Here is a 24,550-nt window from a genome sequence, read left to right on the forward strand (position 1 = left end):
TACTAGTACACCTAATATATTACTTTATAAATATGAATAATGTAAATGAAAAATATTGTCAAACAAGAACATACTATAAAAAAAATTATATACACTCATAACATGATTCAGTACATAAATACTATTTTCAATCAGTCTAATCAGTACAAAATCGTGAGTCCTCAAAGGCTCTGGACACAATTCACTGTAGAATTTACAGTATCAATCATTGTTATCATTGCTATGGATCGAACATATATATCACAATTTTGATTAAAGGTTGAAACATGTTCAATACCATTAGTTATTTGAAATCATAATAAATATTATATATTTTTTTCCAATTACATATGTTGCTTTTTAAATTAAAAAGAAATATATACAAATTTCTGCCAATTGATTTATGTTTCGTCTGTCCCTCTAGCTGCTGATTGTATTAAAATTGAGAATGGAAATGGGGAATGTGTCAAAGAGACAACAACCCGACCATAGAGCAGACAACAGCCGAAAGCCACCAATGGGTCTTCAATTCAGCGAGAAACTCCCGCACCCGGAGTATTGTATGCATAACTTAACAGGTAAAAGAAATTCAAATAGTTAACTTTGATTTATACACTCATCATTTAATTTACATTTACATACAATACAGTTAATATTGTTACATTACATGTACTAGGAAGCAAGAGTAATCAATAATCGAATACCACTATACTATTTACAGTAAGGTGTAGAGTGTCATGTTCTACTGTCTGAGGAACTTTTGTAAGTAAAAATAGCATCTGTAGATATAGTAGCTTTTATAATCCAATACAGTGGTAAATTTGATATGTTGAATTCTTGAATTTTCAGTTAATAGACTACAAAATGGAACCTTTTTAAACATAATGGCCAAATATGGAAGATCACATGTGACAGTTATATCTTTTTTAAATGAAGCTTAAGACATATATAAATGTATTGCATATGGATGAATGTGACGAAAACCTTAACTTATTATTTCGGTTCTATTTTTGTTCGTTTTATTTATTACTTTAACAATTATCTTCCAAAAGTGAACTGTATATGTATATCAATATTTTTCGTCTTTTGAAAATGTTGTTTATGCTGTATTTAGACCCCTCTACCAAGAAATTTGTTTTACATGCACACGTATAAAAATTGCGGTTTTTATCCAACGAAATCATAGGTTTGAACGTTGTTTTCAATTTAGACTAATCAATCTCATGATTATATCATTTAATTTCTACACTTTATTGTTTATAATAGGCTTATCAAATAGAAATGCATATATATTCTTAATCAAAAGGATGTTTCTGAAAAATGTGAAGAGTAGTTGAAATGACTTATATTGAAATTTCTGTGGTCTTAATTCCATTTTGAAAAACTTAAGTGAAACAAACTGTAAAAATAGATTAAAGAACCTTTGAAAGCACGCTAACATAACATTGCTACTGGGCAAACAAAATCTCAACACATTCTTGAGTTCAAAGACTCATAACTCCTACAAAAGTCGACTGATAAAAAATTCTTGTGGATATGCACATATACATATTATGTTTTCACAAACTACAAAGTTTCAAAAAATTTTGTTGTGTTTTTAGAGAAGTTGCGCTGTTGCAATAGTATATTTATGTAAAAATTCTGCGTTTAAAAAGGCATAAAAGGCATAACTCCTAGAAAATCATTGAATCAAAATTGTCTATCTATATGCACTACTTAATACATCTACAAAGTTGTTGTGTGGTTTGGAGATTGCGCTGACAAACTGTTGCAATAGTACATCATGGTCAACATTATAAGTTCAAAGGGACACAATTCCTAGAAAAAACTATCAATTGTAATTTCCTGTCGATATGCTTATCTTTATAGTATATCCTTATCATCTACAAAGTTTCATCAAATGTTTTGTGTGGCTTCAGAGGGATTGCGATCACAAACTTTTGCCGTAGAATATTTAGTCCAAAATTATAAGTTCAAAGGGCCTAACTCTTAGAAAAAAATTTAATCATAACTTCCTGTTGCTATGCACGTCTACATAGTATGTCTTGATTAACTACAAAGTTTCACGAAATTCTGTTGTGTGGTTTCAACGGAGTTGCGATGACAAGGGCTAGAACCAGACGGACTAACTGACTGAAAAATTAATGTAATGTTTAAATCATTATGACGGCAAGCCGTATAGACATAAAATAGTGGTCTATGCTCAGATTTAGACACAAAAGTTAAGCTATTAATTGGAAAAATGATGACTGCATTTAACAGAGACTATCAAAGGCCTGCCATAGACACATAATTCTTTTTGGGACAGACATATACATATATTCAGATGATAACAGTCAAAGCTGGTAACATATAAATGAACAGAGGACAATATTTGAATATAACAGTTATAGCAAAGGCTTGACCATCATTATATTAAACGACACCCCTTTTACTGCATCTGATGTGTTTAAGACAAAAATGTGATGCTATGGTGCTAAGGGCTGACATATAAGAAATAGAGAAAAATTTTCAAATGGTAAAGGGCTAAGTTTAACAGGAAAGGAAATAAAATGTTATCGAAACCTTGACAATTATCAGAAGCTATGTACTATAACATGTTTATAACTTTATACTGACAAACAAAATATACTCTTTTCTTTCTAACATGTCTATACAAACAAAATATTTATCAACAATTTTTACAACATTTATTATGTAGCCGTTATCCTATAAATATAAATGACGTTTCATGTTGACATGTTTGAAATGTTCCTAGAAGAGATGCACAATTTGTAGAGGTGTGTGACCTTTTTTACTACATAACTTTACATCAGTATTCCATGCAATTAATGATTGTACAATTTCAATGCGATCCACTTGTATCCCCTTATCATGCTTATATGCTTCTTCAAAAATGAGATGATGTTTAATAGAATCACTATTACAAAAACATGTTACGATGACCGCAATTCAAAATGTTCATGCTTAGACCAAACGACGTATTGCCTGATGCCTCTTGCAACGTGAAATAGAGACTCCTCGCTTGCCGCACACTGAGTGTATACTGTACTGCAGAAAGTTTCGCTTCATCTAAGTGCCCTACTTCACGTGTCCTATACAATGGACACCCTTAACTACTATTCACTAAGAGACATCAGCCATGTTCTGCATCAATATGTGCACTATGTCTGTATGGCCATTTGCACCAGCCGCTTAAAATGGCGATTCTCCGTTATTTTTACACTGAGATATATCAGCCTTGTTTTGCAGCAGTATGCTAACTATATCTGTATGGCCCCCTTTACAGGCCACATACAGCGGAGATTCTCCATCACTTTTATACTGATATATATCAGCCTTGTTCTGCAGCAAAATGTTCACTATGTTTTCATGGCCATTTGCGCAAGCCGCATATAATGGAGATTCTCCATCACTTTTATACTGATAGATATCAGCTTTATTCTGCAGCAATATCTGCATTATATCTGTATTGCCATTTGCGCAGGCCGCATATAATGGAGATTCTCCATCACTTTTATACTGATAGATATCAGCCTTGTTCTGCAGCAAAATTTTCACTATGTTTCCATGGCCATTTGCGCAAGCCGCATATAATGAAGATTCTCCATCACTTTTACACTGAGAGATATCAGCCTTGTTCTGCAGCAATATCAGCACTATATCTGTATTGCCATTTGCGCAAGCCGCATATAATGGAGATTCTCCATCACTATTACACTTAGAGATTTCAGCCTTGTTTTTAAGTAACAGTTTCACTATACTTGCATGGCCTCTTACACAGACAACATGCAAAAGAGTCCTTTTTTTAGTAAGGTCACAACGATTTATATCAACTGTTTTCTTTAGTAAAAGTTCCACTAATTTAGTATGTCCTTTTTCACATGCTACCCACAATGTCAAAAATATTTCAAATTCGTTAAAATCACAGCTCACATCATTATTCTGCAGTAACATTTCCATAATATCTGTGTGTCCTCCATTATAGGCTGCATGCAATGAAGAATTGTTTATATTGTTAGATCTGCTTAGTTGAGATACAGCAGCATTGTTCTGCAGAAGCAATTTAACTATATCTTTATGGCCTCCTTTACAGGCCGTGAACAATGGTGTCTCTTCTTTACTGTTGCACATAGAGACATCAGCGTTGTTCTGCAGTAATAATTTCACTGTGTCTATATGACCTCTTTTACATGCAACACACAATGGAGAATCTCTACTTTGGTGACTTTGGAAAGGAAACTCTCCATCTCTGTAACGAGACTCTCTACCTCTTTGAAAATACCCTCTAACTTGATTACTTCGACACATATCAGGAGAGATATATGAATGCTCTGTATCTGTATGTCCTTTTAAACATTCCATAAGAGATGATCTAACGCTGTCATACTGATAGACGTTGTTCTGCAGAAACAAATTCACAATATCTGTACATCCTTCTGCACAAGCTACATAGAGCGGACAAAATCTAGACGTTTCACAATTAAACATATCAGTTTTGTTCTGTAATAACAGTTTAACTATATTTAAGTTTCGTCCTTCAGATGCCATATATAAAAGTGACCTACCTCTTTGGTCTCTGTCGTTCATATCACATTTAACAGAATCTATCAGAAAGTGAACCAGATCATAGTAACCATATGATACTGATTCTATTAAAGGTGTTGTTAACCTATTATACCAATCCAAGAAAAACTCATCTGTTTTCATCTTGTTACCTTTGGGGTCAAAATCCTTTAATATTTGTTTTGATTCATCACTCCTTCCGAATATTCGAATTATTTTTTCTCTAAACGGCTGATATATTAATTGTTTATTATGAAAAGTGCTTGTAATGATGGATTCTTTTAAGTCACTTAATAATCTTTCAAAATATATATCCACTTTGTCTTCAGATAGAATAATAAAATCTGGATTTGTAGGTACTCCAGTGCTAATAGATTCCAAGATGAAGTGATCACGAATAAATATAAAAGGAGCATATTTTATAAAACATTCTGTAAGGTACTGGCCACAGATTATAGCTGCCATTTTAAGAATTCTGTCATGTATTATCCAGTACTCTGTACCTCTTTTTCTCAGATAGGTACCCACTAATGTAGTAAAACCAGCTTTTAAAGCATTTCTTGCCATTTCTTTGGACAAATCTATTTCAAATTCTCTTAAAATATCTTCAAGTTTGTTCATCTTTTTCTCTGAGATTAAATTTAGATTTAACCAATCTGTATTAAATCCATCATCATACAATATACATACAACAAGAGCGCAGAATTGTGTCTTGTTTTCCAGTATAATGTGGCGTATGTTATTCATAATGCTGTCCACGGGAGCTGTAAAAAGTTTAACGACTTCTTCCGACGTTTTGTTTTTTGACATTTTGCAGAGTAATGGAAAGAAATCAACGTTCTCCTCAACTTCCATTACAATTTCAATTATGGCATTTGGTAGGTATTTTTGCACCATTAACTTTCTTTCCTCTTGCAGTAGGCACAGTCCTGGTGATAATATATTGCATTCTTTTTCTGTAAGTAGCTTGACTAGTTGAAATTGTGCTTCTTTATATATATGCAATCTACATGAAATCAGTAATTTTGAACCTGATACACGTGAAACAGTGCCACAAGTTTCATTTTCTACAGTTTTAAATATTTTTTCCATTTTTTCTGAATAATCTCTCCATAACTGTAATTTCTGTATGTTGATTGTTTCCTTCCCACAAATGTCATCTACGACAAATACTTGTTTATTATTTTCATCATAATAATTTATTATATCTGACGGTCCTGTTAAAACAGGAACTATCTCATATTCATACTTGTCACGTAAGTGTAAGGCAACATGATGTATATTTGAAGATTTTCCGCAGCCAGAGCTCCCTGTTATTACAATGCAGTTATTTAATGGTAAGGATCCAAGTATGTGAAGTGTTGCTCTGGTTACAAGAAAGTCAGTCTGATCTAGCTCCCACTCGCTTATTTCCTGTTTATGTTGAGCTACAATGAGAAGAAAGGAGAATCACTTTTCTTTACCATTCGGATATTCAATATTGTTTATTAAGCGAAGCAAATAAGTTGCGTTCCTGGTTTTAGAAAAAAAAACCCAACTTTTTCAGAAAGTGAGTACAAGTACATGGTGAAATGTCTCACCTGTTTACTTGAATATGACAGAATATAATGAGGATACAAATGCCCCTGCTCAGCTTTGCAATTTTCCTGGTTAAAAAGGGGTATAACTCCAAAACAATAAATGACTCACTACTCAAATTCGAACTCTGTCTATGTTTGTTGTTTTAAGCATAACGTTTCATAAAGTTCTGGGTGAGGTAAACCTAAGTTACAGTGCGGAAAAGATAAAAATTGAAATTTTTCCAGTTATAAAGGAACATAACTCTAGAAGGCAAGTGAATCGCTATCCAAATTCAAACTCTGTCTGCAAGTTTGGGTTCTTAGCATAGTGTAAGAATTTCGTAAAATTTGGATGAGAAAGACTAAAGTTAGAGTGCGGAAACGAAAAAATTTGCAATTTTCTAAGTTATAAAGGGACATAACTCTAGGACGGGAAGTAACTCGCTGCCAAAAATCGAACTCTATCTTCTGGTGTTGGTTCTTTGCATTATGTATGAGTGTTATCAAAATTGCATGAAGCAAACTTAAGTTAGAGTGCTGTTTAATACGAAAATGGAATGGACGGATGAACGGTCAAGGGTAACACCGAATGCCACGTTGCCTACGGTGAGGAGAATCAAAAGTTTGAAGGTCTTATAGTTCATTCCATATGTTTCATAAAACATTTATATTCATCAATGAACAATGGAAAAAGTTCATTAACAGTCGTTTTTTTCCAGTTGGAACTTACTATATACCCTTATAGGCCGTCTTGTTTTTGTACTCATACAAAAGATTCCCAAACAAATAAAATCGAAGCATCTTGGCTAATACTTTTCTTTCACTTTGAAATATATTGATGATGTCCTGTCACTCATAACCAGATTTCAGTGAGTGATTGCACCTCATACATCCCAGTAAACTTGAGAATACGGTTGATATGAAAACTAGAAAGTCTGCTTGGTATTATGATTGTTTCCTTGATCTTAAAACAGATGGACAACTTCAAATTATAAACAATGACAAACGTGATGATTTTTCCTTTACAATTATCAACTTCATATTTTTCATCATCATATGGAGTTTAATATCTCAAAAAATACGTTACGCTCATGTATGTTCACTTTTTTAGCTTGTTTTGGTTTTTGGTTTAAAGTACCGTTCAATGGTTGTATCAGGTTTTGAATCTTCAAATATTTGAATCTCAAGCATCACTGAAGAGATATCAATTGTCGAAATGCTCATCTTTGGCAGTATAATTGGTACCTATAATTCTATTCAAACTATACGGACTTCGATAACAGAGATGTGTTTCTGACAGAAAAACGCGAAAGTAGATTTACTGGGAAGAAAGACTGAATTCGGCGTTTGAAAGTGATCATCTCAAATTGGTTGATCAATACGCGGCGACTGTGTTCTACCTGACTTGCAACATGCTTTCACGGTCGTAGATCTTTAAATAACAGTTTATATGTCTTATCAGTATATTGACCGATCGTATACAACTCCCTATTGCGACATTTTGTCAAGACCTGGATTCGCATGACGGGTTATGCACATACAATAGAAAAAATTTACCCTGTCAATATACCCAGTCTTACTGATCTTGCTGATGTTGGAGTTCTTGCGTTTATCCAAGTTCTTAACTTTTTAACCTTGATTTCTATCATCTAAATAGATTTAAACATTTGTAAACTACTATTACCTCTAATTTATCATAGTTAATGTTTTTGTGACTTTAATCTTTCACCCACATGTAAAAGAATTAAATCTGACAGGAGTCCTGTCTAGTGAGTAGTACGGATGTTAACTTTATATCAATAAAAGACTTATCCAAAAGAAAGCATTTTTACAATCTTTTACAATTCCCAGAGGGGCATCACGTTTACTAGGCTAAAGGTGGAGGCAAATATATGTGCGGAAGCGTATAACTCCCGAAGAAACAATAATAGATTATTCCCTTGTAGAGTGTTTATTACTGGACAATAATTAGATGACAATCCATGCACCTGGCCTCATTATCTTTATTGCTTTCAACTTTCGTGACGCGAATGTTCTACCAAACTATATTTTTGTTTATAATAAGAATCATTCATTCATACATACCTACTACAGTTTTTGAATTTTGGACTGACTTCTGAAATTTTCATGAAATGCAAGTTAAATGTCGATTAACCTTGAAATTGGCTAATGCCTTACCACTTTCATCATTTTATTTTAATTTGTTGTTTTACGGATTTTTCACATGAAAAAGTCCGGTCGGTCGGTCGGTCGGGAAAAAAAAATATCTTACAAAACATAGATATGTAAAAAAATATATATATTTCAGCTTACTAACAATATTTTTGGTATGCTACTTTGTCATCATTTCTTAAATCTTAGTTCAAAACATTATTGCTCAGCTGGTTTAAACATACAATATGTGCCATCGTCATATAATTTCGAAAAAGGGGGTATAACGGACAAACATGAAATAAATCGTCATTTCAGCTCCGCGTTGTTTTTTATCAATTTTAAGGAAACAGGGTGAATAATGATCTTCAAGCACGATAACATGTGAAATAAAATTGCAAACACGTCGACTTTACCATGCGTGTCAAAAACGAAAGTACGAAAATAAATAAATCAACCGTTTTGAAAATAATATAACCATTATAGGTAGTAGCTTTACTCGTATAGTTTTTGAGGAAAAGCCTATTCTCCAAAACTTTGCATCTAGAAATTGACAATGAGGGTCAGTTGAAAACAAAACTTTACGACAAAAGAGATGATTTTAGCTTCCCAATTGTGCACTTTCCATTTCTATGTAGCAACACATCAGCAGCGCCTGCATATGGAGTATATATCTCCAAGTTGATACGATATTCCAGGGCTTGTATTTTCTATCATGATTTCTTTGATAGAGGGTTGCTGCTCACAAGGAAGCTATCAAACCAAGAATTCCAATTGGTGAAGTTGATGTCATCCCTTCGTAAGTTGGTTGACCGTTATGGAATATCCGTTTCACAGATGATAACGGATATGTTCCTAATGTCGTAACTACAATCCCGTACCCTTTTCACGAATGTGACCTACCGAATTAGACTTATTACCGGGTTTGTAATAAAATGAGCAGCACGACGGGTGCCATATGTGGAGCAGGATCTGATTACCTTTCCGGAGCATCTGAGATCACCCCAAGTTTTTGGTGGGGTTTGTGTTGCCCAGTCTTTAGTTTTCTATGTTGTGTTTTGTGTACTATTGTTTGTCTATAATTGGTCTTTTTATTTTTTAACCATGACGTTGTCTGTTTATTTAAGACATATGAGTTTGCATGTCCCTCTGGTATCTTTCGCCCCTCTTTTGCATTGGTCAATACACCATCCTTTTTTATCTCAGGAATATATAGAAAACTCTAAAACTTTCTAAGTTTTTCTCACACTTTATTACCAGACATTTTGACAGGTCAAATCTAACCAGTACCAGATTTAATGAATGCCATAATACAAAAGCAGAATTTGTCCTAGGACTGTTTTATGACAGGTGGAAAATTAACTTTAAACAGGTCTGCTACTGAAGGTAATTTTAATAACATTTCCGTGGCGCGCAGCTTGATACAACCGCAGAGGTCAAACTCTGAACGGTTTGGCAAGTATGGACACTACATTCAAGCTTGATACAGCTCTAAATTTGGAATGAATTTAAGTATTTGACACATGAAAGGTTTTTGACACAGGATAAATGTGGCCAAAGAACTGAAAAATTTTGAAGTTGGACTTTCACTTATTATGGTCCAATATCCAGAATCTTGACCGTCCCTCTGGTATCTTTCGTCCCTCTTTTAATACACGGTTACATTGAGCATTTTCTTATTGGCTATAAGTATACGGAGTCTTCTTTGATATACCATTATATTTACCACGGGAAAAATCATAAGAGGTTAATATTTTAAACAGCCAAATTGTACCTGCATTGAGGTCCAATGGGTCCAAAATTAAACTTTGTTTGATTTCATCAAAAATCAAATTTTATTGAAATTATCTTCAGTAACAGAACTGTTTAAAAGTTGTTTTCTGTGTCAGAAACCTATGACGTGTAAAATAATTAATCACTATCCAAAATATCAATATTCCAAGGCAACGTAGCTTAGGTTTATGACATCATGCAAATTATGTGTTTTCTTTTTTTTTGTTTTAGATATAATTTTTTCTCTTCTTCTTGTTTTCGATGTATTTTTTTAGTAAACTTTATTAAACCTAAACTTATAAATCAGATATATTAAGTATAAAGACAAGGAGCAGTTTTAAAATTTATTTTCCGCAAATACTAGAAAATTGGAGAAGGATTAAAAAGTCATAAAATAAACAAATGTTGACTTTTGGTATCAGTTGATTCAGTGATTTACCAAAACCAGAGATACCAGAGAGACAGAACAGCCATTCAACAAATGCATGAATGGTCATCGAAGTGACTACACCTGCAAGCCCGACCTCCCCGTAAGTCGTAATTTGAGATCACCTTGGCACCCCCAAGCTGATCTCAAAAACCTTACCATTACCATCATAGACCACAACGAGGGTTGGTCAAGGGCCGACAGACTTGCTCGGGGAAGTTAAGGACAGTTTCCCCAGGGGGCATTAATGAAAAAAACATAGAACGATCACTTGTTTCCTGTAACTCAAGCTTCAGTACAGGATTATTACAGTTTTAAGGAATTTATTCCTCCTCCCAAACATCAATATTGAAAACATTTACTAGCGTATTGGTTCATGATAATTTGTATGACGATCAAGATTATTATTTCAGTTTGACTACCACATGTCAAGATAAGAATTATTTGACATCTTACTGATGAAGGATATTAGTTATCCGAAATATTTAATATTTGTTCATGATTTTTTTTTTTGGTGATGTTGTACCCTTTTAGACTTGCTTATTATATATTATATTTTGTAATGTACTGTATCATAACTATATGATCCATCGCCCCGTAAGATTTATCGTTGGCTATTATTCAGACATTTTATATAGATTGCTATAGTTTAATATATAGATATAATTGCATATAGCTATTCAACTGTTTCGGTACTTATACATCCCTCGGATTTCAAATGTTTGGCATTGAGCGTTCCTGATGAAGGTAAATCCAGAAAAGCGCTTCGGACGCATGAAATTATTAAACGTGTTGTTTTCAATTTTTTAATAATCAGAATAGATTGTTCTGATTCATTTTACATCGTGCTCATACTGATGAAGGATGTCTGTTATCCAAAATATATTTATAGTTACATTTGTTCGTTTATTGTCATTTTTTGGTGATGTTGTACCCTTTTAGACTGGTTATATATATATATATATATATATATATATATATATGCATATATAGCATTCTAAAAAAAAACTTATACAGAACAAAAAACAAACCTACTATGAACATGAGGATGAAGTTCTTCAAAACAATTAACCAAAAAAATGACACAAAATAGTTTTCAAAATATCTTTCCTCATTATTGTCTTTAAAAAAATATATAAAACTTAGCTTTGATTATTTTTTTAAATATCTAATAATTAACAGTAAATTTTACGTAATACATATGTGTATTCATAAATTCTTCTCTAAAATTAGATTAGAGAACCTCAAGAATTTAATTTTTGCTGAAATCAAACAAAATTTAATTTTAGACCCTTTGGACCTCAATGTGCACCAATTTGAAAACGGGGCCAAAAATCCAAAATCTAAATACATGGTTAGATTCAGCACATCAAAGAACCCCATATATTAATTTTTGTGGAAATCACTCGAAGTTTAATTTTGGACCCCATTTGGAGCAACTTGAAAACTGGGCCCAAAATCAAAAATCTAAATACATCTTTAGATTCATCATATCAAAGAACCCCTGAAATTCCTTATTTTTTTTCTTACAATTAAACAAATTTTAATTTTAGACCCTTTGGACCACAATGTTGATCAAATTGAAAACAGGGTCCAAAATCAAAAATCTAAGTACACGGTTGGATAAAGCATATAAAAAAACCCCCATATATTCAGTTTTTGATGAAATTAAACAGTTTAATTTTTGGACCCTGATTTTGACCAACTTGAAAACGGTCCCTAAAATTGAAAAAAAAATAAATACACGGTTAGGTTCAGCATATCCAAGAACACCAATAATTTAGTTTTTTATGATATCAAACAAAATTTAATTTTAGACCCTTTGGACCTTAATATGGACCAATTCAAAAACAGGACCCAAATTCCAAATCCTCCAGAACCTCAAGAATTCAAACCTTCCTTTTATGGTATGGAACCTTATAGTACAATTTTATAGAGATACATAGACCTATACTCAAGTTATTGTCCAAAAACCAGAAATTCCTAGTATTTTTTTGCTCTTTTTTTTTGCTCCTAATTCCTAACTATTTTGAGCCATAACCCCCATAATCAATCCCAAACTTCCTTTTGAGGTATGAAATCATGTGGTACAATTTCATAGAGATCCAATGACTTATACTCAATTATTGTCTAGATACCAGAAAAATCTAAGTTTGTTGGCCCCTTATTCCCTAACTGTTTGGGCCATAATTCCCAAAATCAATCCTAACTTTTCTTTTGAAGTATGGAACCTTGTGCTTATTTCATAGAGATCCATACACTTTAGCACAAGTCATTGTCTTGAACCAAGAAAAATGCTTGTGTTTGGCCCCTTTTTCAACAGCTAGAACAATACACCCAAAAAGCAACCCCAACCTTCCTAGGGTGGTATGGAACCTTGTGCTACAATTTAAAGGTTATCCATACACTTATACTCAAGTTATTAAACCAAATGTCCTCGGACAACGGCGCAGACATCGCAATAAAATGATACGAACGCAAAAATTTTCCTTGCCTAACGTACTCACGTTATTTGAGAAAAAAACTGTACCTTTTACAATTTTATCTTCAAAATATAATGATATCACTCACAAGATTGGACTATATTTCAAATATTCTGTTAGTTATTTATCGGTATTTATTGTGAGAAGAAAAACAATGTTTTAATGTATAAACAATGAATAAAATAAAATCTTAATTTTAAGAATATTCACAAAACAAGCAGGTCTGATATAACAGAGTTTGACCGCTAGGTTCGTTAGACTTAGTCAAATGATGCAGTTTATCAGTTAAATGCAAGCGATTGATTAGTAATGTTTGACATGTTTATCTTAGTTAGATTTAGGCGATTAATTTATTTTGTGATTTCAACTTAATTAATATCAATCATACAGTTAAAATCCCATTTACTTTTGTTACATTTGTAGCATCTTGTCTCCATTAATAACATAGATTGTACTGCACCAGATGTGCATTCGAACAATAAATAACCTCCTGACACTCAAGGATAAGTATCATATCAAAGGAGACCTTGCACCTCCATGTCTTCATTAATAGGTCCTTAAGTTTGGTCAGTTTATACTACTTTTTTCCCATCCAAACTAAATGTTTGGGCTATTAACTCAAAATTTATAAGTAACTATCAAACAAAATGTAAGAAATGTAATATGATCAGTACAAAAAAAAAAACGATACAATAGATACAACTATACAAGAAAATTTAGCATTATGCAGCACACTTGCTGACTTTAGAATAATACAGAATAAACTGTTACTGATATTGATCCCAATTCGCAATACTGTTGGGACAAAACAAGACATTGCCATAAATCAAAGGACTAAGCAATAAAAAAATTAAAAAAATGATATGTATATTTGTACAGCCTATTACTCTTCATACGGAAACCCTGTCCCAGTTTAGGGTAGAGTGGCGCCTTCAAGCACGTTTAACCCCACCACATTAACAATGTACTTTTTATGTAAACATTACACTTTTATATTGACAGCAGCATTCGAAGGCAAGACAAAGGTTTCCATGGAACTCCCTGAAAATTTTCAAATAACTCCCTAAACTAAATGTGTAATTCGATAAAAACGAAGTGAAATCATTCAATTATTGGTTAAGTTAGCATAAAATGGATAGTGATAAAAAACATAGACAATTTACTAGGTAAAACAAATGTTCATAGAAAACAATTTACTGTGGATTTCCTTTTCATGCTATCTCGATATAAATTTCTTGAAGTAGTACATAGTCGATTTCAACAGACACAACTGCGGACTATGTGCTCATTTATTAGCTAGAAAGAGAAAGCGTTGTTGTTAGAAATCGCATTTCCCTTTTAAGCTCTAAGTTACGATACAAGTATTGTTATTTTCTAATGCAACATTGTTGTGCAGCTATTCCTGTAGTACTTCAAAACACTATACGGGTGACTGTCATCTTCGAATTTATTGATAATATAAAAGTAAACAGTCTTAGTGTACCTCCAATTTTATGACATTGCAGTAGATTTCTTGTGCCTGCATATAAAATTTATTCTTTTCCATTGCGAATACTTTCTAATTCGCGTAACTGATTTCATGATGATAGTGATTTTCCCGCTAATAGTGAATGCCTATTATAGGCAACGCATTGTAATTGGCTGAATAATTATGCGCCCTTGTTTCTTAAGCATATGCCTTAAACATAATATGAATGATATACAAATAAGTCAACATTGCCGAAAATTAAATATTTACAGTGTTTGTGGCTATACAAGTTGAAACAAACAACAAAGAACAAAATAAAACAAAACAGTATATAAAAAAACAAAAACAAACAAAAAAAAACCTATATAACTCAAGTGATAAAATTTCAATATTACAATATGCATAACAATGTCGGGTGACTTATTTGTATATTAATTTAACTTTATGACGGTTTGTCAAAGTTATTGATGACTGGAAAACTTTAACCTCAGACTGAATATGAATGTTTACTGTAAGATAGAAAAAAGTCCATTAATCAGTAAAATACGGAAAAATGAATATAAATATTTTTTCAAAATTTTGCTCTGGATACTGTATTTTGGTAATAAACAAGCTTCTGCCACATTTCATAAATTCCATGAAGGTTTGAAAAAGTTATCGGGTCTAAAAAACTTTAACCACAGTCTGAATCTGAAAGTTGAAGCCCCCAACTCCCACAAATATAGGATCGCTATGTCTCGCTTTCGCGACATAAATGTTGCAGAGTCGACAAAAACCAATAAATTGACAAAAATTGCACACGCAAAAAGTTCTTGCCTACTTTACTGACTGTTGTCATTGAATGATTTAATATTGATACATGTAGTCTAAGTTTCAATACAAGTATCACATACACAGGTCAGAAAAAACAAGCTAGACAGTCAATTGATAATTTAGCCAACTTGACTTATTTATGTATCTTATCTTGCTTAACATATTTGCTTTACACATTTTCTCTCTAACTTATATAATTACTGCAAATAGATATATATATATTTATATAAATAAAAAAATAAACCAACAAGAGTGCACATGCTGAAATGTCTCGCCTTCTTTACTAACCATTGACATTATGTTGATAGTCCAAAACATAAAGCTTTACTACAACTATCATATAAACTTAACATGATCCAAGAAAATGAGGACAAGGTCAGATACACCACACTGGAAATACATGTACACCTGTCAAATAGATAAGAAAAAAAAACAAAAACCCAACAACAAGAGTCCACACGCTGGTAAGTCTCGCCTTCTTTATTAACCATTAACATTCTTTTGAGGAAGTGATATACCAAATGTTGTTATTCTAACGTACTCGTAATAAAAGTAAAATAACAAAAAATACCGAACTCCGAGGAAAATTCTAAACGGATTGTCCCTAAGCAAATAGCAAAATCAAAAGCTTAATCACATCAAACGAGTGGATAACAACTGTCATATTCCTAAATAAGTGAGTATTATTTCACATGATAAAGAAAAATATTTAATAATATAACCATGAAATGAGGTCAAGCAACGGACGTATGATAGACAAAAACTTCATAACATAAGATATATTTATACAATGTATGAATCATCCATGTTTTCTACCATCTGAAAATATATAGCTTTATACACATACTTCACGCTGTCGATGCGTACTTGTATTCCATATGTCTCGCATTTTTCGAATTTCGAGGGATGGTTAATCTAATTCCAAGAAATAAATTTAAAATCTGATCTCTTAAAACATTGAAGGAGTAGATGACCCTATGTCACTTAAAACCAACTGTTACCTCTTATATTCAAAGGAACTGTATCCTTCTGTGATAATTTTATTTCTTCCATTTCTTTTGCTACAACTTCATGAGATTGTATCATTTCAGTGTGTGATCGCTTCAGACTTTCAATTGATTCTTTGAGCTCCCGTATTTCATTATTAGAATGCTTGATGTCCATCATAATTTCTTGGTTGGTTTGATCTAAAGGTTTGGTTTTCATATGAACACATTCCTGTTTCATTTGCTGTCCACATAATCTTTCTATTGCCTGTGAAATATACGATGAAACTTCACTATTAATCTATAGTTGTATGTACATAATACTGTAAACTAAAACAAATGTTGCGAGGTTTTTACTAATGCAAAATGCGACAGGCGGAGTATCGCAATAGTAAGAACTCGTATTCTAAAATCTGCATGTTTTTGAAATCGCAATAATACATGTTGCGAATATATCATTATCATACTATTGCATTAATTGTATGAGATATTCCCTTTTTTGAATTCTTGATGATTTGAATCAAACTTGCAGGTTCAGAAGGGACTAACCTATATGAAAATGCCTGTGCCAATAGTTATCAAAGGCACCAGGCTTATAATTTAATACGCCAGACGCGTGTTTCGACTACATAAGACTCATCAGTGACGCTCAGATCAAAATAATTAGAAAGCCAAACAAGTACAAAGTTAAAGAGCATTGAGGACCCAAAATTCCAAAAAGTTGTGCCAAATACGGCTAAGGTAATCTATGCCTGGGATAAGAAATCCTTAGTATTTCGAATAATTCATACTTTCGCAAACAGTAAATATATAAAAATGACCATATTATTGATATTCATGTCAACACCGAAGTGCTGACTACTGGGCTGGTGAAACTCCAGGAACAAAATGGCCACAAGCAGTGGCATCGACCCAGTGGTGTAAATAGTTAGCAAAGGTACCAGGTTTATAATTTAATACGCCAGACGCGAATTTCGTCTACATAAGACTCATCAGTGACGCTCAGATCAAAATAATTAGAAGGCCAAACAAGTACAAAGTTAAAGAGCATTGAAGGCCTAAAATTTCAAAAAGTTGGGCCAAATACGGCTAAGGTAATCTATGCCTGGGATAAGAAATCCTTAGTATTTCGAATAATTCATACTTTCGCAAACAGTAAATTAATAAAAATGACCATATGATTGATATTCATGTCAACACCGAAGTGCTGACCACTGGGCTGGTGATACTCCGGGAACGAAATGGCCACCAGCAGTGGCATCGACCGAGTGGTGTAAATAGTTAGCAAAGGTACCAGGTTTATAATTTAATACGCCAGACGCGAATTTCGTCTACATAAGACAATTCAATGACGCAGATCAAAATAATTAGAAAGCCAAACAAGTACAAAGTTGAAGAGCATTGAGGACCCAACATTCCAAAAAGTTGTACCAAATACGGCTAAGATAATCTATGCCTGGGATAAGAAAATCCTTAGTATTTCGAATAATTCATACTTTTGCAAACAGTAGATTTATAAACATGACCATATTATTGATATTCATGTCAACACCGAAGTGCTGACTACTGGGTCAGGCACATGACAGTTGTTATCTATTCGTTTGATGTGTTTGAGATTTTGATTCTGCCATTTGATTAGGAAACTTCCGTTTTAAATTTTCCTCGGAGTTCAGTATTTTTGTGATTTTACTTTTTATAAACAAGGTGGGGCACAATCAGCCATACACTTAAAAAAAATCCATTTATCTTTGAAAAACATGATTATAATTGTGAACTATATAATTCAGCTTCTTTCACAATTTAAAAATGTTCAATGAGAACAGAGAGTTATAAAAACTGCTGCACTAAAAATATTTTTTTGAGAAACTTTGTTTACTTTTAGTAAAATAAAACGAAGCAAAATTTTTTTTCCAGTGATATACTAGTATAAGTGAGGGGACACAAATCTGACAGAAATCAAACCGTCAATGCTTCTATGTTGAAAATACAATGTAGATATAAGAAGATGTGGTATGAGTGCCAATGAGTCAACTCTCCATCCAAGTCACAATTTATAAAAGAAAACCAATATAGGTCAAAGTACGGTATTCAATACCGAGCATTGGCTCACACCGAACAGCAAGCTGTAAAGGGCCTCAAAAATTACTAGTGTTAAGCCATTCGAACGGGAAAACCGACGGTCTAATCTATATAAATACCAAGAAACGAAAAACACTTACGAATCACATTAACAAACGACAACCACTGAACATCAGATTCCAAAATTAGGACAGGTGCAAACTAATACATGAACACAACAAGAACAAAACACAGAATTAATTGTTCATGAGATGCATTATTTTCTAACGATCTACTGTTCTGTTATTTAATATATACTTTAAGTTGCAAATGTTGTTAAAAAATAAATTCGATAGATACAATGTCAGGACGGTCTCTATCATCGAGCATTGTACTTATATGCATTAATGAATACAGCAATAGGAACATCTGCAAATTATCAACAAGGAAAAAAAAATATAATGCTCATTCTAGGTACAAAAGGAAAAATAAAAATAGACGTTTGAAATAAAGTTTTTCAAAGATTTGATGCTCAATCTTACAAGTTGAATACAGACTGGCAACAACGTGAACAAGGACACATAAAATAAAGACAACAACAAATAATTTGAATTTGGTTTACTTTGTTTCAAATTACATAAAATTTGTGAAGAACAAAATGAAGTATACATACATTAGTTATATCATCCCATGCAGTGTTGAAGAAAGTAATATCTATTTTGCCATCATCCAAATGAGCCAAGTAATTCCTATAGTATTTGATTCTTGCTAAATCTGCAGCTGGTGTGGTTTCCATGGCAGCAGGTAAACGGTCAAATCCACAAAGTGGCGAAGTCATAGGAATCAAGTTCCTCAGTAATGTTGTCATCAGAGTCACATCAAATGTTTTAGAATCTGGTACATCTGAAAATACGTACGATAATAAATGTAGTAAGGGTAAACACAAATGATAAACAGATATATAATAAAAACAATTAAGTGAACTCTTTCAAATAAACTGCCTTAAACACTTTACTGAATAAGTGTATGGTTATCAATTGATAAAATTCTTACTCATGAAACACCTTTACTTCGTTTTCTTAGTGCATTGATCAAAGTTAAATTATCTTAATCAAATCTGTTTCTTAGATACTGTGAAAGTACTTTTATTCAGGGGGTATCAATACCGGTGACGACAAACGATAATGCAATGTTCAATTTATCTCCTCATATTTCTCATGCGAAAAAAATGTTTATGGCCCAATTACAAATGTGCAACAAGTGGCTATTATGATGGTTCTGATTAAAATATCTTAATTCAAGCTGCCAAAATAGCCTATTTCTATATACATTTCTATGTTACCGGCACACACTATTTTGTTTAAGCATACGCAATTTGAATAACTGCCTTTTATTTCAAAAGCATGTTTAATCTAATCATTTTTGAATCTATGTGATCGACTTTATTACATGGTATAATGTTTAAATAAATTTATGAAGCAATTAAGTGTTAAACTTTTTTGTTATAACATACAGTTGAAAAAACTGAGATCTTATTCATATGCATACTATCAAACTTTCATTGAAATAATATATGATAAGTCAAATTAACTTAATGTTTAATACAGAAGTCAAGCAAGTTGAAGGAATTGTAGAGTAAAAAATTTGTGCACGATAGTTACACGACGACCTTAAAAGCAAATGCTTTTGAAAATGATGAATGTTGTCAGTAATGAAAGACAATTGAAGTAAGTCAAAATGAACACTTAATATTGGAATGCTCTACAAATTACAAAATAAAAAAAGAGTCAGGAGTGTGTAATTCAGTGGTTGTCTGTGTAACATATTTGTTTTTCGTTCATAAATTTGTACATAAATTAGGCCTTTAGTTTTTTTGTTTAAATTGTTTTATATTTGTCATTTCGGGGCCATTTATAGATAATGTAACTATGAAGTTGGCTTTGCTCACTGTTGGATACCACACAGTGACCTATAGTCATTAATTTTTGTGTCATTGGGTCTAATGTGGAGAGTCAGATGTCTCATTAGCAATCATACTACAACTTCCTTTTGGTTTCAATTATTATTTTCAAAAATCTTGAAGACTTCAAATTCTTTTCCGATTTTTTAAAATAAAACATAAATCCACGATTTAAAAAACGAACATGTAATTTTTACTCAAACTAGGAAAGTTGATACCCAAAATTATAATAAATTCACAGTACTTTAAGCAATATGGTTGACTACATTTGGTGCACGAAATGATTGTAAGGTGTACATGCATATGTCTCTCTGGCAAGATTCATCTGACCATGTTTATTGTTTCTTGGTCAATATAAGTTTTGTGGTTTGTTTTGTTTCTTGTAAACTGCATGTAGAAGCAAAAAGTGAACGATATTTGGCGTATGGAATAATTGTAAGGTGTACATTCCGTCTTACTTGGTCTATATGACCTTATTCCTATTGATAACGATAAATTTATGTGAAACTCATAATCAGGACTATCAATATACAATGAATCATGGTAAGTAAAGCAGGCAAGACATTTCAACGTATACACTCTTGTTAAGTTAATTGACAAAAACTTGTGTATCTTTTAAAAGGTTCCATGAAGTAAACTAATTGTAGTCACATCTTCATTTCCGCATGTGTATATCTTCTATTGCTCATGCTCAGTTTCTGTCTATCTTATAGGTCCATTTCGGTCATTAAGCTCAAATGTGTTTAAGATTTTTATTTTCTTTCCATTTAAATGTTTCGGAGTTTGAGCCTTTCTGATGAAGGTAAAGGTCTTATTCTTATTTTATTGCTTTTAAGATAAGAAGTAAAATGCTGAAATTAGTATCATATATAAGGTTAACATGGTCCAAATCTTTTTACTTAGAGTCTTAAAAATATATGAATGAAAGCATCTAGCATGTATACTAATATAAAAATGTATGTAGATTTTCGAATAATGGCAGACAAATAATTGCATAAATTGATTTTTGTTTACTTAATATTTCATATATATCTAGGATGATTATTTTTAATATAGTTTTAGGCATTGTAACATGATTGGTGGTTGACAGAAATGGAATATGTGAATTTTCTGCACTAGGATTTGATTTGATTAGAAAATGAAAAGATTATCTACATGGCTTTTTATTGACTACTAATAATCATTAATGCATGTTCTTGTAAGCACTGAAGGGTAACATCTGCCTTCTCACATCAGTAAAAAACAGAATAAAACATTGCATTGTATAAAGCATTGGTTTTAGTTGATTCAATTATGGACAAAGGAAGATAATTTCAATTTTGAAAATTAATTTTAACAATGACGTCATTGATAGTTTTAGAACAAATTTTGAAAGTTCTGATATATGCACTTTATTTAATGTATATCAGTGATAAACCTTAAAAGATATAAATATCAAGTCAGTACCATTGCGTTTTGATAACATTTCAATAGGATATCAGATATCATTTCAGCACTTACCAGGAAATCTTGGAAACAAGAGGTTCCACTGTGACTGGTTGATTCTGTGCTCCTTTTTTAAGTCAAACAGTTTGGCATACTCTTTCTTCAATGAGGCATCTAAACATGCTGGAGCAAACTCGTAATCAAATTTGGTTCTTACAGCACGTGGAGAGATTCCTGTCAGTAGCAAACTCATTCGAACATAGTTTTCTTCCTCTAGAGAAAGAGATGCCATAGTCGGGTCTTCTTTATTCCTTGTTCAAAATAATCGTCCGGATTCTATTAGACAAAATAGCTTTCAAATTTACATAACTCTTGATACCATCTTGTTTCTATAAGCATTATGAAATCGGTTACATTTCCTGAAAAAAATGAAGAATCGTCAATTAAAAAGCCATAAAAACCTCTCACCCTAATGTCAATTATGATTTTAATCAGTGATATTTTGTTATGCTTATGTATCCTTAGTAAGTATGTATGACCTTAGCCGTACACGAAATTACTTGAAAATCAAAAGGAATAATACATCCTGGAACCAATTTCATAATTTCAGTCTTTATTTACCTTGTCTGAAAACATAGTGACCTCTATATTTATTATACTCCCATTTCCTATGACAATTCATCCCAGTAGACATGATTGAATGCAATGCTATTTTTTGTTATATTGAGCACTCAGAAGCGATGCTGTTGGCATTACACGGGGTCTCTGACTGTTTATGACGTCTTTATACTAAATCCGTTGGCTGTTGGATTTGTTCTGATTCATGTGATTGATAATGTAGTCTTAGATACATTGTATGAGAAGTTCTCTTCTTGGAATTTGTCGACCAGAAGAGTAATTGTATAGCCATTTGATAGTTGATATTAGTTGTACATGTAACTTTTGAAAAAAAAATACAGAAAATCCGCTACTTATAAAGTTATTCGACCTGATATTTTTACAATTAATAAAAGTTAATTAATATTTCGAATTAAAAGTGTTTTTGAATTGTTTGGTTCGAAACATATATACATAAAATATTAAGATAAAAGTCGTTTTTACAAAATGAAATAAATGTACAAATATACACGAAGTTTGATTATTTTATAATTAACACAATCAGTTAACGCAAAAAGTAAACGAGTGTCACTTTTAAGTGCACGTAAAAATAAACTTGTGAACTCGGAAGTAAACGCCCGTTTACTACTGATTGAACAGACACAGAGTAAACGCGCGTTTACTCGGGTAGACATTAGAAATTTCCATTTTGACCGCATTAACGTAATTAAAGTAAACCCGCTTTTACTAGTAAACGTGAAAATTTAAGTTAACTAACGAAATATGTGCACGCAGCGTTAACGTGCGTTTACTTTATGTAATGTTTGGTCTGAACCAAACTGCACATGAAGTTTTTATACGTTGTCATTGACTTTGAACTAGTCATCAGTACATACAAGTTCTCTCAGATGTGTACTTAATTTCTAGTTGTAGTGATGTATTAATACCGCGATCTGTCAGTTTTTGTGTGAACTGATGAGCTAAGTCTGTATCAACTGAGTTTATAATTTGTTCATATGTAGAACTGTTACATCGTTGTCCCAGATTTTGGACAGGACTGTGCGTCCTCTAACGTGTTTAATCCTGCCACATTCTGTATGTGCCTGTCCCAAGTCTGTAATTCAGTGGTTGTCATTTGTTGCTGTATATCACATTTTATTTTCGTTCATATCGTTTTTCAAAATAAATCAGGCTGTAAGTTTTCTCATTTGAATTGTTAATCACAAGTCATTTCGGGGCAATTTACAACTATGTTGTATGTGTGTTTAATTGTTGAAGGCCGTAATGATAACTATGGTTGTTAACTTATGTGTCAGTTGTTCTCTGACGGAAAGTTGCCTCATTTGCAGTTATACCACATCTTCCTAATTATATATTTTGGAACTATGTTCTGTTTTATTTGGTAACCTTTACCTTGAATATATGATGGCGACCCCAAAATCAGAAACGATTCCCTCTCATCTCAAAATAATTTTAGACCATTCATAGCAATCTAAAGTACCACATCATTGGTATTAATATATGTATTTAACATTAAACGTGAACCGTAACACAGAATAATAAAATAGCCGATACTTTAAAATACTTAGCTATATCACATTTGTACGACTTTTGCCCCCAGAAGAGTTATAAAAACAGTACATTAACGGGTGTTACACAGCAACTTTTTGGCTGATACACGCACACTTTTTATTTGTTACACGGACACTTTTTATGAATAAAACCACTTGTGCATGATAAGTCAGTTCATGGGCACTTTAAATTTCAGTTTGATTTAAACTTTTTGTTTCATAGACATATTTCCTGTCTTTATAAGTAAAATATTTATGTAAGCATCGATAACTATATTTTTCAAACAATTCCAGTGAATTACTATCCATATCAATACACCAAGGGATTGACTATTTAACTGAAAAAGAGGGTTCTGGTTTTTTACTTAAAGAAATAAATTGATCCCAAATTTTATGGGAAAAATATATTGATGTCGAGCAGATGACAAAATAATGTCCCGCTGGAATGGCAAACCAGTAAAAAAATGATAGGGAGATTCATTTTATCAATTGGCCTATGCAGTAGTGTATTGTTTGATTTTGTTTACGATAAGAGGACAGTTGTCGTAAATCTGAGGGTTCAAGCCCCTCAGCTCTAAAACGACACAACCAAACATTTATCAAATCAAAATTGAATCATGGGAATTTTCAATAGGTGAACTAACTATCTAAAAGTAATACCGATACACCCTCTTTTTGATGAAAATTATAATAAATTGTAAAAAGTCTACAGAATCAACAGGAAAATTATAATA

The 24,550-nt window shown here is 32.4% G+C and overlaps 1 protein-coding gene across 2 annotated transcripts; it reads right to left on the reverse strand.

Moving 5' to 3' along the window:
• LOC127718366 (uncharacterized) lies at positions 1–23,728 on the reverse strand. Of its 2 annotated transcripts, XM_052224354.1 has the most exons (5): positions 23,659–23,728; positions 21,724–22,067; positions 18,937–19,166; positions 16,221–16,473; positions 1–5,972 (listed from the first exon to the last, which is right to left on the reverse strand). In XM_052224354.1, the coding sequence occupies exons 2-5, from the start codon at positions 21,938–21,940 to the stop codon at positions 3,175–3,177; spliced, it is 3,498 nt and encodes a 1,165-aa protein (XP_052080314.1). In that variant the 5' UTR covers positions 21,941–22,067; positions 23,659–23,728; the 3' UTR covers positions 1–3,174. The 2 variants fall into 2 exon arrangements, with proteins under 2 accessions (XP_052080314.1, XP_052080315.1); XM_052224355.1 differs by lacking the exon at positions 1–5,972 and having other exon boundaries at positions 11,719–16,473.
• Positions 23,729–24,550: the final 822 nt, after the last annotated feature.

Source organism: Mytilus californianus, unplaced genomic scaffold, assembly GCF_021869535.1.
Source record: "Mytilus californianus isolate M0D057914Y unplaced genomic scaffold, xbMytCali1.0.p SCAF_10, whole genome shotgun sequence".
NCBI classification, from domain to species: Eukaryota; Metazoa; Mollusca; class Bivalvia; order Mytilida; family Mytilidae; genus Mytilus; species Mytilus californianus.

What these genes read in the sequence shown, in the direction of transcription:
- LOC127718366 (XM_052224354.1), bottom strand. Translation starts at nt 21,940, where the DNA reads ATGGCATCTCTTTCTCTAGAGGAAGAAAACTATGTTCGAATGAGTTTG. An exon ending in CATGGGATGATATAACTAAT is followed by an intron (nt 16,474 to 18,936) that starts GTATGTATACTT and finishes TATATTTCACAG; the next exon opens with GCAATAGAAAGATTATGTGG. An exon ending in AGTTCCTTTGAATATAAGAG is followed by an intron (nt 5,973 to 16,220) that starts GTAACAGTTGGT and finishes TTCTCATTGTAG; the next exon opens with CTCAACATAAACAGGAAATA.